At 34.0% G+C, this 17,264-nt stretch overlaps 1 protein-coding gene and 1 long non-coding RNA gene across 7 annotated transcripts in view; one reads left to right on the top strand and one right to left on the bottom strand.

Moving 5' to 3' along the window:
• Nucleotides 1-17,264, top strand: part of LOC125664635 (tetratricopeptide repeat protein 24-like) — a 138,772-nt gene that overhangs the window by 55,972 nt on the left and 65,536 nt on the right. For all 4 annotated transcript variants that reach the window (XM_056154663.1, XM_048897474.2, XM_048897473.2 and 1 more), the window contains exons 8-9: nucleotides 3,780-3,961; nucleotides 13,731-13,765. In XM_056154663.1, coding sequence (XP_056010638.1) covers nucleotides 3,780-3,961; nucleotides 13,731-13,765 — 217 coding nt within the window. The remainder of the gene's footprint in view (nucleotides 1-3,779; nucleotides 3,962-13,730; nucleotides 13,766-17,264) is intronic.
• Nucleotides 7,844-17,264, bottom strand: part of LOC125664707 (uncharacterized) — a 34,344-nt gene continuing 24,923 nt past the window's right edge. For all 3 annotated transcript variants that reach the window (XR_008800155.1, XR_007366040.2, XR_007366039.2), the window contains 2 exons: nucleotides 9,775-9,875; nucleotides 7,844-7,922 (listed from right to left, as the gene is read on the bottom strand). This is a non-coding gene — a long non-coding RNA (uncharacterized LOC125664707). The remainder of the gene's footprint in view (nucleotides 7,923-9,774; nucleotides 9,876-17,264) is intronic.

The following is a 17,264-nucleotide window of genomic DNA, read 5'->3' as shown; positions in this document are numbered from 1 at the left end:
CTGAAAATTTTAAACGTTCATACAGCTACTCTTCTGCATTCCTTTGGAACAAACTGTCTCAAAATGTTTGAAGCTCTGGTTCGGTTGGCATTTTTAAAGCTATGTATTTGATGGAATATTTTCATAGAAGTAGCACTTAAACATCGTGCTTTCCTCTTTTTGTTCATGTGTGCAAAATGTAGTTGTGATATGGCACTGTGTGTGCGTGTGTTTTATGCTATTTTTTCTTCGTTCCTTTTATGTCATGTATTCATATTTAGGTAATCATTTTATCACTAATTAGGTGTGTCTTATGCTATATTTTTTCCCCTTTTCCTTTTATATCATATATATATTCATGTTTAGATACTAATTTTAGATGTTAATTTTATGTTTGTGTACATGTTTTAATGCAGGACCACAATGGAAACTAGCTATATGCTAATTTGTGTAATCCTGGATAAATAAAGGATAATTATTATTATTATTATTGCCCATTGATAAACTGTTCAAGGACATTGATCTCCCTATCCTTATAAATCATGTCAAGAAATGTTAAACTCCCTAACCTTCTCAAAGCATATCCATAATCTGACAGACTTTCAATAGATCTAAATTCACATTTATGAGCTATCAATAATTCCTGGCAATTGAACTTCTTAGTCAAAGTGGGCTTGAGTAACTCATAGTCATGCAGATCTCTGTTTGAATGCAAGATCACCTAACAACTTCTGAGCTTCACCCCATAAATTTACCACACCATTTTGTAGTCATGATGTACCTTGTTTTTCTTGAGAAAAACATTTTTAATGTTTATATAAAACTTTCTTCCCTGATTGAGGCCACACACTACCCATGTCCATGTAATTATGTTCTAACCATCCATAATTATTTATCGCACCTCTTCCTAAACACAACCCATCATAATTTATTATAATTGATGTAATTATATGTAAGATTTTTTACTCAATACATTATATTTTGTGACTATAGATGTAATACAAAGCCATAATTTTCTTATCAAAACTTTCTCTATCTAGCTGGCATACTACGCGGTAAACATCAAAACATTTCACGGACGCCTCGATCGAGAGACGAGGTGGACAATGTATACACACGGATTAGTAACTAAATGTCCATGAATTTCTAGCATCCAATCTGAAGCTAAATTTCTCCTGATTGACAGGGGTTTACAGACCAGGTAAAATTGAAGACGGTGCTTATTTCCTCGGTCTTTAAAGGCCATAAACTTCATTATGTGAGGAAGCTTCCAAATAAGTTTCATCTTTTCTGGATCAATGATTCTTGAGATCTTTAAATGACCCTACCCTATTTTTGCCTATATTTGATTATCTTACCTTGGAAGGGGACCTGGCCCTTCATTTGAAGAATTTTTTTCTTCTCAAGAACAAGGTACATCGTGTGAAACCCATAGGGTTAAATTGTTCCTCAAACCCTGTGGGAAAATACAAGAAACACCTTCAGAACTCATTGATATTCATATATCGTGCAACGCTCCCACAACCAATCAAATTGATCCCACTATTGAGAGAAAGTTTCTGAACTCATGTATGTTGGGGGTAAAGTTCTATAAACATGGTGGCACCATTGAAAAATTGCATGTTTTGTATAAAGCCATTAAACAGAAAATTGATCCTACAGGTGTTTGACAATTGAAGCTTCAGTTAAGCAATGTTGTTATTTAGCAGAGACTTTAAATATCACTTGGAATGGGTATGCATATCATTTGTATACCATTAAGTTGAAATGTATATGTGAAATGAATGATGATTGAAAAGCAAAAATACACACATTGAGAGAGGAGAGGGATGGAATTATTACAAAAATTAGGAATATGCCAGGTGTGAAGTAAAACTTCGAAAAGCAGTCAATGTCTTTCACTCCAACCCCAAAGGCCTCAAAATGAATATTATTTTAATAGTCGCAAGAAAACGTTTGATCTGCCACCATGAAGTGCAACAGCCCTGTGGAGAAATGCAAGAAAGAAACAGACAGGGAAAGCCAAGATTTCTCTGTATAGGTACAACTGAATATACTGTTTGTAAATCTGCGTCTATACCTATGTTATATTGTTAGGAAGTATCTTGCATATGGTAGTTCTTGTTTGTTCATTGCAATAAAGTTTCCTCAAACTGGGAGGGTTTAGTGCAATGATAGTGTAGATAATCACATTCTATTTTTCATTTTTCTGGTGTACTTTATTTGGATATGGGGGGGGGGGGTGTCATTTCTCATAATGCTATCTATGTCCTGAAAAGTACACCTTTATGCAATTAGTGAAATGTGAATGCAAAGAGGCTTCAAGTGTATTTGTACCATCTGTCATAGTGCATATTTAATCAATTATATATTATATAGCATTATATAAACTTTTCACTTAAATCCTCTCCAATAAGAAAACTCAAAAACAATTTTTAAAAAACTTGCAATCTGATGTGTAACATAAATGTAAGTCAATGTACTCATTTTATGCACTGAGATAAAGCAGCATACAGGAGATTAGGGATCAGTTTGTATGGTATCTGTCTATCCATTTGGTAGTCACTTTTTTTTTTACTTTAGTAGATATAACTGTGTTATTATTTTATTGCTATCATTATTGTACATTTGTACAGCACGTTATATAATCAACACAATCACCCTAAAGTGCTTAACATGTAAAACAAACTAAAACAGTAAAGTAACTAAGAGTATAGGCAAAACTATAACAGATTATCTTACACATGCTAATAAAGAGGTATAGCGCTTTTGCTGACGAAATGGCCGACTCGGAAATCTAAAAGGAAAACAATGGTTTCCAATACTAGACTGGTGTGGTATTTTTTAATATAAGGCCAATGTTTTTAATGTTTCGTTAACCAAGATAAATAACTACTGCAGTTTAGCATTACTGACATTTATATGAGTCATTCTTTAATCAATAAACCATGTTCCTACAGCTGTATGTGGAATGATGAACAGTACACGATTTTCATAGGTGCATTCATATAATGTTATGTGAATTCATGTTCAGTTATGTTGGGACCCTTTGAAATTTTTCATGGGAATAAAGATTGAAAAAAAAAATCTTTGAAGATCACAACAGCTGAACAACAGCAGGGTCAAATTGAGTAATGAGAGCAATACAGTGACCCATGGGCCTCTTGTTTGATATTTTGTGTAGGTTTGCATGTAAAAATTTGCCAGATCGTTGGTTTATGATTGATTGATTAAATATTGTTTAACGTCCCTCTCGAGAATATTTCACTCACATGGAGATGTCACCATTGCCGGTGAAGGGCTGCAAAATTTAGGCCTATGCTTGGCGCCTACAGCCTTTGAACAGGGAGGGATCTTTATCGTGCCACACCTGCTGTGACACAGGACCTCGGTTTTTGCGGTCTCATCCGAAGGATCACCCCATTTAGTCGCCTTTTACGACAAGCAAGGGTACTGTGGACCTATTTTAACCTGGATCCCCACGGGATTCGTTGGTTTGTGTTAATGTTCTTGATCATTTATGCAACGTTAGCAGATTTAATCGTTCATGCGTCACACAAAATCGTTAGTGTATTGTGATTGTGTGTGCAGTTTGTCAAGAATGATGTAGGGTACATAACTCTGTAATAGATCAAGGTACATTATATTCTGTAAAGCTGTATCTTCTTCTCATGTGCCTGTTTTGATAAACCATCTCTCACAATTCTGCTCTAAATCATGAAAACTCGTTGCTCTTATGAGAAAACTCTGGTTCAAAGCAAAGTTGAAATTTTCATTTTATACCTACAAAATGATTGCAGTTTGGTGAATACAAGCAGAAGACAAAGTGTTAAGGCAGCCCAAGTCCAAGGTCTTCACAGTCCTTCATCAGACTCCTCAGATGACTCAGAATCTGAATCTGAAGAAAACACAGCAAGGAGGGAGGAAGAGAAAGATAAAATGGCTGTCAAGGAAGCCATGAAAAAACAGTTAGGTAGCCAAGGTAAGAATCTGTCATGTTTTCATTAATCCTCTTCCTAGTTTTATAATTTACCATCAAGAAATGATATTTGTAAATACTAAATAGAAACAAGTGTTTCTAAATTCTTTGTGATAGAATATACATCATGCAATTACTAGGCTTATTTTATGCAACTAAAGTTTGAATAACACTTGATATTTTCAGGTCACACAGGTCACCTATTGCGATTGGTGTTTGTGCATTGTTGTCTTTGAAAAACAATTTTATTATGCCCCCCTTCAAAGAAGAGGGGCATATTGGTTTGCACCTGTCGGTCGGTATGTCGGTCGGTTGGTAGACCACATGTTGTCCGCTCAGTATCTTGAGAACCATTCACTTGATGATAATGATATTTCATATGTGGGAAAATTGTTTATGAGTAGAAGAGGACCCCTATTGTTTTTCAGGTCAAAAGGTCAAAGGTCAAGGGTCAAATATACTCTGGACATAGGAATTGATTTTGAGGTCACATGTTTAAAGGTCAAGGGTCAAACGGGACATAGGAATATACTAACCACTCAATGTCTAGTGAACCCTTTGCTTGACAGACATTAAACTTGGTACACTGGTATATCTTTAGAAGAAGATGACCCCTATTGATTTTGAGGTCACATGGTCAAAGGTCAAGGGTCAAACTGGACATTGGAATATACTGTCAGCTCAATATCTTGAAAACCTTTTGCTTAACAGACATCAAACTTGATACACTGGTACATCTTAAGGAGATGATGACCCCTATTGGTTTTGAGGTCACAAAGGTCAAGGGTCAAACTGGACATAGGAATATACTGTCCGTTCAATATCTTAATAATCCTTTGCTTGACAGAAATCAAACTTAGTACACTGGTACATCTTCAGGAGAAGATGACCCTTATTGATTTTGAGGTCACATGGTCAAAGGCCAATGGTTGAACTGGACATAGTAATATATTGTCTCCTATATTTTAAGAATTGTTTGCTTGATTGACACCAAACTTGATACACTGGTACAGCATAAGGAGTAGATAACCCCTATTGATTTTTAGGTCACATGGTCAATCCACTCTTGAGATAGGAAGATATTATCTGTTCAATATTTTGAATTGATGATACTACTATCGATTAAATGATGTGTGTATAACCCTTTTCAATTTTGCACGGGGGTGGGGGGGGGGGGGGGGGGGGGGGGGTGGGGGGGGGGGGGGTGGATGGATATGTGTTTTACAAACATCTCTCGTTTTATTTTGCATCAAATTTAGTATGTTCATGTATGTGTTAAAGGGAAACAAAATTGTGAATTTCATGGTCACTGAATCCCTTGGACCTGAGGGATAGTGTCAAAAACTTAAACATTCTTTAAATATGCTATATCAATGCCTTTTATTGACATCTTGTATTAAATGTTTTTAAAAGATCTTCTTTTCTAACTTTAAAAACTTAAATCATAGTTGATGTCTTGAAAAATTGATGTACATAACTGATGTTATCATTAAATAAGAAAATAGTTCATTTGGCTTTGAAATTCATGTTGTTAACAAAATAAAAGTATGTTATTGTGGTCGTTATCAATCGGAATCTAGAATGTTTGTAGAAGTCTTTACAAATAGTCAAAACTGATCAATATAACAGAGGAGTTTGGCCATAATTCCTGCAATGAAAATTGACCCCCTTCCCATGATTCAAATAACTATGGGGGGAAATGATAGCAGTTTCCATGCACATAATATCATTTTACAAAGTGTGGGGGGGGGATAGTCAAGATGAGAAGATGATGTCACAATTGTCTAAAATGTTTGAAAAGGGTAGCTGATCGAGGGATTTTCCTTCAATATGTGTTCAATTCATAACTTCGTAACTTCTACCTTACATTTTCATGCGCCTGTTGTCTGGCGGGACGTATTATGTTATGGCGCTGACTGCCTGAGATAACATTTTCCGGACTTTTTTTCCGTAAGGATGCATGCATGTACAGTGTTGAAATTTGGTCAAAATTTCTCCCTCTAGAAGCATTAGAGCGAGTTTGCATTTCAGCTGGATTGGTGTACTTTAGGACTAAAAGTCTCTCATATGCAATGAAAATTGACCCCCTTCCCATGATTCAAATAACTATGGGGGGAAAGTCTCTCATATTGACCAATTTCTCAGGGACCCATTTTGCAAAACAACTTACGACAAAATCGCAAGTCTTAAATTGTATTGCACAGTTTAAGTGAATGAAGTAAAACTTTTCTGAGGCCTAATTTGCAACATTTCAAAAAAATATTTTGCATTAAATGAATGATCTTACAATAAACTGTAAAATTCCAGTAAGTAAAGTTGATCATAAGTTGCAAGTTCTTTTGTAAAATGCTCACCAGATTTTTCTTCGTTATGGATACAAGTATTAACTGAAATGTATAGTCACAACCTTCCTCTCAGAGAAATACAGATTCAGTTTGCATTTCAGTTTAGTTGGTGCATCGTGACCTACTTTAGGGCTAAAATTATGTCAAATAATTTCTGGACTTTCTCGTTAGGGATGCAGATATTGCACTGAAATTTTATCATCACTATCTGACTTAATTATGATGTACTGTTTGCAGTAATCTTGTTACCATTATTACTACTATAAACAAAATGGGGGGCGGGGGGCAGTCCCACAGTAAATCTTTTTTTGCATATGTATGTAACAGAAAGTGGAAATTGTTAAAAAAAAGAAAAAAAAAGAGGGACTCCGCCCTGATTCTACGTACCTGTTTTCCTCTTGAAAGTACTTCCTAGCCATGCTTTCAAAGTTAATTCTAACAAAAGAATACATCAGGTAGCCGATTCTGTTTTTAGCTCACCTGAGCTGAAAGCTCTTCTCATCACCATTTGTCTGTCATCTGTTCATCCATCTGTCTGTCCGTAAAGTTTTCATATTTTCGTCTTCTTCTCCAGAACCACAGTTAATTTCAATCAAACTTAATAGTGCAAATCACCCTTTCGTATTTTGGTAAAGGGGATTTAAGTTTGTTCAAATGAAGGGTAGATATTCATGAAAATGCAAAAATAGGGTGGAGGTCATTTGATAATCTTCTTCTTAAGAACCACAGGGCCAGAAATGTTGAAATTTACATGAAATCTTCGTGACTTAATACAGATTCAAGTTTGTTAAAATCATGGCCCCCAGAGGTAGGGTGGAGCCACAATAGGGGATCAAAATTTTACATGTGAATACATAGGGAAAATCTTTAAAAATCTCCTTCTCAAAAAATATTTAAAAATCTTCTGAAGAACCACTGGGTCAGAAAAGTTTACATTTACTAGCACAAATTCAAGTTTGTTAAAATCATGGGGAAATATTTTTTTTAGTTAAAATATGAATAAGAATTTTAGACAATTGTGAAGTCATTTTCTCCCGCTGTCTCCAATTGATGATTGTAAACAAAAATTGTAATTTATGTTCACGTTACAAAGCCACAAGAAGAAAAAAAGAGAAAGAAGAACAATTTTTAATTTTTTTGTTTTGTATAATTATAGAATTTGAGCATTTCTGATCGCCATTTGTCCATCATCTGTCTGTCCATCCATCTGTAAACTTTTTACATTTTTTACTTCTTCTCCAGAACCACTGGGCCAATTTCAACCAAACTTGGCAAATAGCATCCTTGGGTGAAGGGTTTTCAAGTTTGTTCAACAAATGAAGGGCCATGTCCCCTTCAAAAGGGAGGTAATCACAAAAATGCAAAAATAGGGTGGAATCATTTAAAAATCTTCTAAAGAACCACTGAGCCAGAAGAGCTGAAATTTACATGAACGCTTCCTGACATAGTGCAGATTCAAGTTCCTTAAAATCACGGCCCCCAGGGGTAGGTTGGGGCCACAATAGGGGTCAAAGTTTTACATGAATATGATTTAACAATCTTAAAATATGAGAAATTGTATTTAATTCATGCTATAAAAAATTATAACAAAGCTTCTCCTCTTTGGAATCCTATTTCTCCTGCAAAAAAAAAAACAACAAAACATTTAATGTAATATAATCAAACCAAATCACAACACGGATGTAGTTTACTCCACTCTTTGATTTAGTTGACTTGATGCTCTAAATTATCTTTATTTTACACCTGTTTTGTCTCTTTTTACCTTTAAAATTAAATACTTATATATTATATTCTCATAGATATTATTCCTAATTATTTATTCGATAAAAATCTAACAATTTATATTTTGAGTTGTCCGATCGTTATTTCGGTCATCTGCTACATAAGAATGTAAGCTCTGTAAGAACACAAATCAAAAACGAAATAAAAATGAAATAAAATATCATTTTTTAGTGTTATTGGGATATCAGAAGAAGTTAGTGTGTGATCAAACTTACTATAACGCCCTTCGGGGGTTATAGAATTTGATCATGTGATCAACTTCATGTCATATATCCTAATAATACTCAAAAATGATATATTTATTTCTTTAGAGCATAAATGAAGAAAATAAAATAAAAAATATTTTCATCATAAATGATTAACAAATGCAATACAAACACAAGATTGCAATGAACATATGTGAACTTTATCTAACTTTGCATTAAATGGTTGTGCTATATGATAATCATTCTTAACAGCATAGTCTGAACTAGCAGTAGCAAGACATGAATGTGGTCCATGGATGCCCCCAAACTTGCAAAGCACTTTTTAGACAAGTAGGTCAAAATTCATGTCGAGGTCAGAAGATCAAATTTTGGTATATCAGAAAGTCCTAGCCAGTCACAAGAAATACACATGCCAATTTAGAAACCCCTACCAGCTTTTACAATTCAAAAGTTATAGCCTGAAATTCATTTTCCAATTAGTAGGTCAAAAGGTCAATAATGAGGTACCTTTTCCTATATAAAAAAAAATCATTGTCACAAAGAATAACAAGAGGCCCACGGGCCTTATCGGTCACCTGAATACTAGTGGAAAAAGTATCACTACTTCCATGGGCTATGAAATCTAGAAAAAATTTCCTGTTCTGAATATCTAAGCTAAATTCTAATGTTCAGCAACGGTATAAACAAGATGTGTTCTTAAAACTTCACTGCCCTCAAAAGTGCATACACTGATGAAAGGCTTTACATAATATAATATGAGCATTAACATTGAAAGATATGACTAATCTGGACCCATCCTAGAGTCAAAACTCTGGGTTGGGAAATTCGCCATTTTTTGTACATCCTTTTCTGCTTTTCCTAAGTATGCATTTAGATTTTATACAGTATCAGCAAACTTAAATAATCCTTCAAATCATTAATTTCATTTTGATACCACACTGAAACCAAACCCTTACCTCTAGGACCATGCATGCAATTTATAATTACATAGTGCAGATTCAAGTTTGTTAAAGTTGCATGCGAATATATAGGGAAAATCTTTAAATATGAGCCAAGGTGACTCAGGTGAGCGATGTGTTCCATGGGCCTCTTGTTCTTACATGTGTGTGGTTCTTGAGAAGAAGATTTTTGAAAATTGGTCAATTTTGGACAGTTTTTGCCCTGCCCCTAGGGCCCCAGGGGTGCTGGAGTCCTGAAATTTACAATTTATGTCCCCTTGTCCCAATGATGCCTCATACCAAATTTGAAAAGAATTGGACTGGTAGTTATTAAGAAGAAGTTAAAAATTGTTCAATTGTTAACGCACGACGGACGACAACCAATTGCAATATGTCACCTGAGTTTACTCAGGTGACCTAAAAATGACAAATATATTAAAAATCCCTACCTATTTCAGTTCAAAAGTTATGACCAAGGTTAAAGTTACATCATTATGCCAGATTACAGAGCATAGAATACTAAATATTTATAACAGCAATATTACCTGCACATTTCAACAAGTTTGAAGGTTAGAGGTTCGCTTGCTGTTGATTGTCTGGATAAGTTTTTTCTCACTTTACTTTGGGTGAACATTGATGACGTATTCTAAAAAAAAAAATCATAATGCAATAGAAATAGTTAAATTGTATGATCTTGTATAAATTGAATCAGTGAGTTGAAACTGATAGTGGAAAGGAATTCATCCCATTTAGTCTTCCTGTCAGACAAATTTAAGACAATTATCAGGATTATGGAATTCCCATCCACAATACTTTCAACTTATTACTTATTATGGCGTCGAGCTTTGCTCGAACGGCATCTAGTCAGCGTGTACGACTGTTTACGCGACCGAAGGTGTCAGACTATCGATGCTTCCGCGGAAAAATCCCGCGCTTTTTGTAATGGCGTATGAATATCTGTACTGTTTAATGATTTACGACATTTTAAAGTTGTTAATGAGAAACAAATGAAAATTATCACATTGATTTACTTTAACATATAAAAACTTTCACAAAAAATAAAAACAAATCAAATAAAAATTCCAATTTCAATTCGAACTACATTTGCAAAGTCACGTGATGTCTGAAAATGACAGCGTGTCTAGACGAAAGATAGCGTGGGTTTTGTTTGTAAACATTGCGTGCTGTTGGCGAAATTTAAACTGAGAAATAGTGTATCGCGGATTATTTATGGTCATTATATTTTAGGGTATGTAATGTTTATTTGACTGTAGCATTCTCAGAAGGGTATTAACGCATCTGTAGGTTTGCAAATCATTGGTCAACTCGGTATATAAGCACTGGCACGTGTTATTGTTATTGTAAACAAACCAAGCGCGGAAGCATTCATTATTATAAGGCTTTCAAGTAAAGGTTTTTGTGGAGGTAAAAGTTACTGAATTAACAAATTTTTTTTTTAATCTGACTAGATTTTCATCTCTTGAGATGCTAGCAGTGATATATACTACAAATGGTCCATAGTTGTTTACATTGTTGCTCATATTTCTTATTAAAATTTTGGTTTAAAACTTATTTCTTGTTTTTATTATGTTATCAACAAGTACATGCAATGCTGTCCTTTACAACTATTAAAAGGAGAGTTCTCACAACATTTGACTTTTTCACTAAATATCTTAATGCACAAATTTTCAGTTCTTTGTGAATTACATCTGTGCCAAGGATTTTAGAGTACTCCCTTGGCTAGCAAAGATGTGTGAATAATTGAGAGCAATGGCTGATCACAAAAATCTTCATTATTTAATAACATTAGGTATTGTAAATAATCCTTTGAAAAATATTCTGAAGAAATGAATGGAATTGTAAAAAAATATATATCTGTAATTGAATTTTTTTGTGAAAAGAGCTACTGTACAGATGTATTAGAAGCATTATTCCTGTATGAAGGATAAATATTCTTGGTATTGCTTGAATTCAAAGCTGTATGTGTGTTTTTAATACATGTACAGCTAATCTTCGTTATCGGGAATATGTAAATAGAGTTCTTTTTGGTGTGTGTGTTATCCTTGTTAACGCAAATCCTTGGATATCTCAAATTTAATTTCAGTCCTGTTGAATTTGCAATAACAAGGTGTGACTGTAGTCAATGGCATCAAAATATTCACAGGTAGAAGACTCTCCATTGAGATTTATATAAAGCTATATCTACTCTGTGTACATACAATAAGGGATGAAGCATTGATAAACTGGACAGTACATAGTTTCATTATAATCTTTGCTTTCTTAGCACGACGCCATTGTGGCCCTTCAGGCCTTTGATTTTTAAGATCTGTGTCATCACAAAACATGTTCAACCAAAATAACAAACTTTTTTGTGTTTATCCATGTGTTTGTACATACCAGTAACCGTTAATAAATTATTACAAAAAGTTGTAACAGTGACTTCCATAATCACGGAAAAAAAATAAGAAGATTGAAAATATCGTATTTAAAAATTCATTGATGTACCAGATTGTTGGTCGTGGGGGGTGGGGTCCTTCATTGAATGAGGTATATAACAGTAAAATAATCATAAATCTTCATAAAATGATAAATATGGGCCTATAGTCAAACCTATTATAAGTTTAACTAACACTGAACACCTACACAATTTAATGCAGATCATGTTGTAAACCAATCATCTAAATCTCAGCTTGCCTAAAAGGCCCGAGAATGTGCGATTTGTATGACGTTACCTTGTTTTTTTCTGGAAATGTCCATAAGGCTGATTGAGGACAAAAATCACAGATAAAAGAATCGAACAGACATAGTTTATTTATTCAACAACTACAAAAACTTATTTCTTCTGTAAGATCAAAATCAAGCATTGATAAACAATGGATTAACATCATATTATATCGAGTTGTCATTTAAAAAAATAGAAGAAAACTGGCTTAGATCCGCCACTTTACTTTCATTTTTGCTATTTCGTGGTAGTTTATCAAAAATAAAAGTAGGATTTTGATTAATTTTACGATATTCAATAATCAAGTGAGATTCTATTCTAAGCTTACATGCATGCAGACTTCACCTCACATAATATTAAAGGTGCAAATAGTAACTCTGGAGCAAGCGTTTCAGAGTTTATTGGCAAAAATTGTTAATTTATAATTATAGGTTAATTAATTTCAGTGACTGTCAAATAATTTTTTGTTATGAAACTTAATTTACTTTTATTTTTGCTATTTCATGGCAAAAACGAAAGTAGGATTTTGATTAATTTTAAGATATTTACTAATCAAGTACTAATCACTAATTACAAATCAAATAACTTTTTTTTATGAAATTGCTGCAGACTAATATACATGTGGTATTATTAAGTTCAAAAGACTACCTCTCTACAATTATTTATTTTTAATTGTTTTGTATTTTGAAATGGAAAATAGCTTTCGATCCATTTAGAAGTTTAGGGTTGGATCCCTTCATGTAATACTTCAGATTTTCTTTACAGAACCAAAATACAATAGCTACCATAATGGCAAAACTTACAATTGACTCTGAAAGCTTTTTTATTTCAAAATCAAGTATGAAATTGTTTGAGTAATTTTCCAATGGGTACTTTTTGGGTACATCAGATCTTAGTTTATTTTTTGTTGGGTACAATTTGGGTACTTTTTTTTACTTTTTTTTTTTTACATTTTTTCTCATGTCATTTGTATCTGTTGTGAAATTACAAAGTTTATTTAAAATAGGTACATTTCGGGTACATTTTCAACTTTGTCTTTTACCTGTCAGGTACGTATGGGGTACATTTCAAGTTGGTCGTTGACAAGTAACTTTTTGAGCCTGTACATTCGACTTTAATAGTCACATTTAAAGTAGGTTCAATTAATACGGGTACATTTTAACTTTGTTAATTTTTACCCAGAGTACATTTCGGGTACATTTCAACTTAGTAACTTTAACGTGGGTACAATACGGGTACATTTTAACTTCCTTAATTGATGTTATGGGTACATTTCGGGTACATTTAAACTGATATTTTTCTGTTGGGTACAATTTGGGTACATTTTAACTTCAATTTTTTAACTGGGTACATTTCCGGTACATTATTCAAAAGTCGGGTACATTTCGGGTACTGTTGAAAAATGACTAAGTTTTTTGTGGGTACTTTTTGGGTACATTTTTCAAGGAAAAAATTGCTTCAGGTACCTTTCGGGTACAGAGGAATTAGACATCCTTTTTGTCGATAAGGACATCCAGTTCCTGTAGTTTTAAAGATGAACACTTGCACCATATGCACACAATACTGGCTTTTATGTTTTATGACACTCAGGTGACCGTCAATAATTATCCTCCTATACACATTCATTATGCATATCTTTTTGGGAATTACAGAGATGATCAGAATTTATTTATTTTCTTGTAGTACAGTGTTGATTGACCTTATCTAAAAGTTAAGCAGAATTTAAGATTGTATGTAATATATTCATTTACTAGTATCCTTTCTGATTTTTTATTTTAGAAAGCTCAGACAGTGACTCGGATCCTTCCCTTAAGGTAATCTAGTCTCAGATACAAGAAAATTATCAAGTAATATATATGTAATTCATGCATACAAATGAATGACTTGGTAAAGGAGTTGGTATGGTTATTGTCATTCTTCACCTTTAAAGGGAAAGGCAACCCAAAAGATTTTTACATGATAAATGATACGATTAATCATATGATAAAGATTTGTCATACAATTCTGTTGATATATGGCCTAGATATGCTTCAATACTAATTTGAAAACGTCAAAAATTGAAATTCCTGCGATCTATAGAGGCTGCCATGATGTGTAACTCTTTTGTATTCAAGACCACATAAATCAATAATTTTGACGTCACACCGTCTGTTCCGGTTTTGATGAGATTATTCTAAGATCTTCCACAGGTGCTTGGGTTCAGCCCCCCACCACCTCCAAATAAGCTACATGAGTAGATTTAATTATTTTTTTCTTGAAAATATTTCTAATGCATGTCAACAACGCCTAGCATACCCATAAAGTCCAAAATAAGTCCTTTAAAAAAAAAAACCCACCCTCACTGGTTATTATGTCTCCCCTTCAAAGGGGAGACATATTGTTTTTGTCATTTTTCTTCTTCTTCTTCTTCTTATTAGGTCTTTCCACCTTTCTGTGGAAAGACCTTTTGATATTGTTCTGTTTATTATTATTTGTCTTCTTTTCTTTCCGCCGCGAGAAGCTCTTGACGTTTTAAGACTTATCGAAAAACAATGTAGACCATCATATTTAACATCTCGAAACATGCTCAGATCTCACCCTGCGTATTTGATCTTTGACCCCTGACGAACTTATGGGACTTTATGCAAAAAACCCTTGTTATCGGTTCACCTCGAAAACCGTAAATGATAAGAGCATGAAACTTTCACTAAATTCTTTAGTCCATCAAGCTGAAGCGTTGTAGTGTTTACTTTTAAGTTTTCGGTGATCCCTAAAGGGAGTTAATGGCCCTGAAAGTTTACGATTTTTACGGAAAAATTCAAAACTCCTAAAATAAAAGTCGTAGAAAGACGGAACCAACTGGAATGGAATACTTGACCTTTGACCTTGAAAATCAGGTCAAGGTCATCTAGAAGCTTTGAAAATAAGCACTTTTCACATCGTCTAAAGCATATAAAGTACAGATTAGGTATAATATGCACAATTAGTCAAGAACCAACTTAAGTCAATGCATTGCATTACGACTCTGAACTTTGACCTTTCTTCAATTTACAGCGACTTGCGTAAAAACCATTGTTATCACTACAGTATGAAAACCATAAATGGGACGAACACGAAATGTTCACTAAACTTATTGCCTGATCAATTGTAAAAGATACTTCCTGTTTTTGATGATTCGTTGATCCCTAACGGGAATTAATGCCCTTAAAAATTTAAAATTTCGCGTAGAAATTTACAACTCCTAAAGTATTTGTCCTAGGAAGACAGGACCAACTGAAGTGAGATCCCTGACCTTTGACCTTGAAAATTGGGTCAAGGTCAAAGATCAAGGTCATCTAGAAACTTTGAAAATAAGCAATTTTTATACCATCTAAAGCATATAAAGTACAGATTTTTTTGTATTCAGAGACATTGTTAGAATGTCTGAAAAGGTGGAAAGACCTCTAATTGCTCGCGAACAATTAGGATTACTAGTTAAGGTCTTCCGTTCCAGACGGAAGACCTTAAAGTGATTCTACTGTTTATTATTAAGGTCTTCCGTTTCCAACGGAAGACCTTTTAGTGATTGTACTGTTTATTAAGGTCTTCCGTCTCCTGCGGAAGACCTTACTATTATTGTTCGCGTTCTTCTTCTTCATTATTATTATTATTATTTTCCTTGGTAGTACACGCGTTTTTCTCAGCCATTTCTCGATCGATTTTCATGAAATTTTCAGGAAAGATGTCTTTTGGTGACGAGACTTTGCTTGCAAAATTTCGTGCTTGACGTCACTTCCGGTCAGGAGTTATCTCTCTTTTAGTGACTTTTTGAAGGGCCTTGTTGTCCACACATCTCCTCCGTTAGTTTTGAAGCTAGAGTCTTGAAATTTCTACACAAGATAGAGTAAACATTTGAGAAGATTTGTGGGGGATTCGATTTTACCGGAGGCGATTTGCCTAAACGCTCGCCTGGACCTGGAAAAATGGATGCCAAAATTGTTCGCCGATTTCGGCGATTTTTGACCTTTGATCTCCAATATCTTTTTTCTTGCAAATATTTTGTTAAGACATGTAGAACAAAAGTTGTGCACATTTACGAGATCTTTTCGAAAATATCAAGATTTAGGGCCTAGCCCCTTAAATTAGGGATCTAGAAGGGCTCAAAGTCTAGATCAAATATCTCAAAAATCGTTAATATTTTGGTATAAGTCAAAGAACAAAAAATGTTCATCTCAACAATCCAAATCTATTCATATAAAAATTTAGGTCATATGTTAAGTAATAAGGGATTTTAAGGGCCAAAACCATAAATTTTTTACCCCTTGTATCTCGAAAACGACAAATATTTTGAAAAGCAATAAAGAACAAAAGTTGTTCAGAATGATGATCTGAACAATATGAATATTTCGTTTTTACCCTATGTGTCCCCGTTAGGGAGCTACAGTTTGGCCCCTAAAAATTACTTCTAGAAATAACTCGAGAACGGTAAAGAATTTCTAAATACTTGTTGAACAAAAAATGTTTGAAATGTCATGACCTTTCTTACGATATCAAGCAAAAGGGGCTGACCCTTTAAATTAGGGGCCCAGAAGGGTCCAAAGGTTTATGAGAATATCTCAGAAACTATTAATATTTTGTAATAAGTCATTGAAGCGGAAATGTTCATCTAAACGAGCTTGTTCTTATCAAATCAAAAAGTAGGTAATATGTTACGTAATAAGGGATTTTAAGGGCCAAAATCATAAATAATTGACGCCTCATATCTTGAAAACGACAAATATTTTGAAAAGCATTATTGAACAAAAGTTGTTCAGAATGATAATCTAAACTATATGTACATTTCGTTTTTTCCCTATGTGGCCCCGTTAGGGAGCTACAGTTTGGCCCCTAAATATTTCTTGTAGAGATAACTCGAGAACGGTAAAGAATTTCTAAATACTTGTTGAGCAAAAAATGTTTAAAATGACAAGGCCTTTCTTACGATATCAAGCAAAACGGGCTGGCCCTTTAAATTAGGGGTTCAGAAGGGTCCAAATGTTTTTGAGAATATCTCAGAAACTATTAATATTTTATAATAAGTTGTAGAAGCGGAAATGTTCATCTCAACGAGCTTGATCTTATCAAATCAAAAAGTAGGCCATATGTTACGTAATTAGAGATTTTAAGGGCCAAAATCGTAAATATTTGACGCCTCATATCTTTAAAACGACATATTTTTTGAAAAGCATTATTGAACAAAAGTTGTTCAATGTGTCATAACCTATCGATCAATATCAAAAACTGGGTCTGTGGGCCTCATGGCTCGCCTGTAGAGTCGATTTTTGTCGATATCAGTCGATTTCAAAAACTTGTAAC

This window comes from Ostrea edulis, chromosome 1, assembly GCF_947568905.1.
Source record: "Ostrea edulis chromosome 1, xbOstEdul1.1, whole genome shotgun sequence".
Lineage (NCBI taxonomy): Eukaryota > Metazoa > Mollusca > Bivalvia > Ostreida > Ostreidae > Ostrea > Ostrea edulis.
This window is presented reverse-complemented; position numbering and strand designations above follow the sequence as displayed.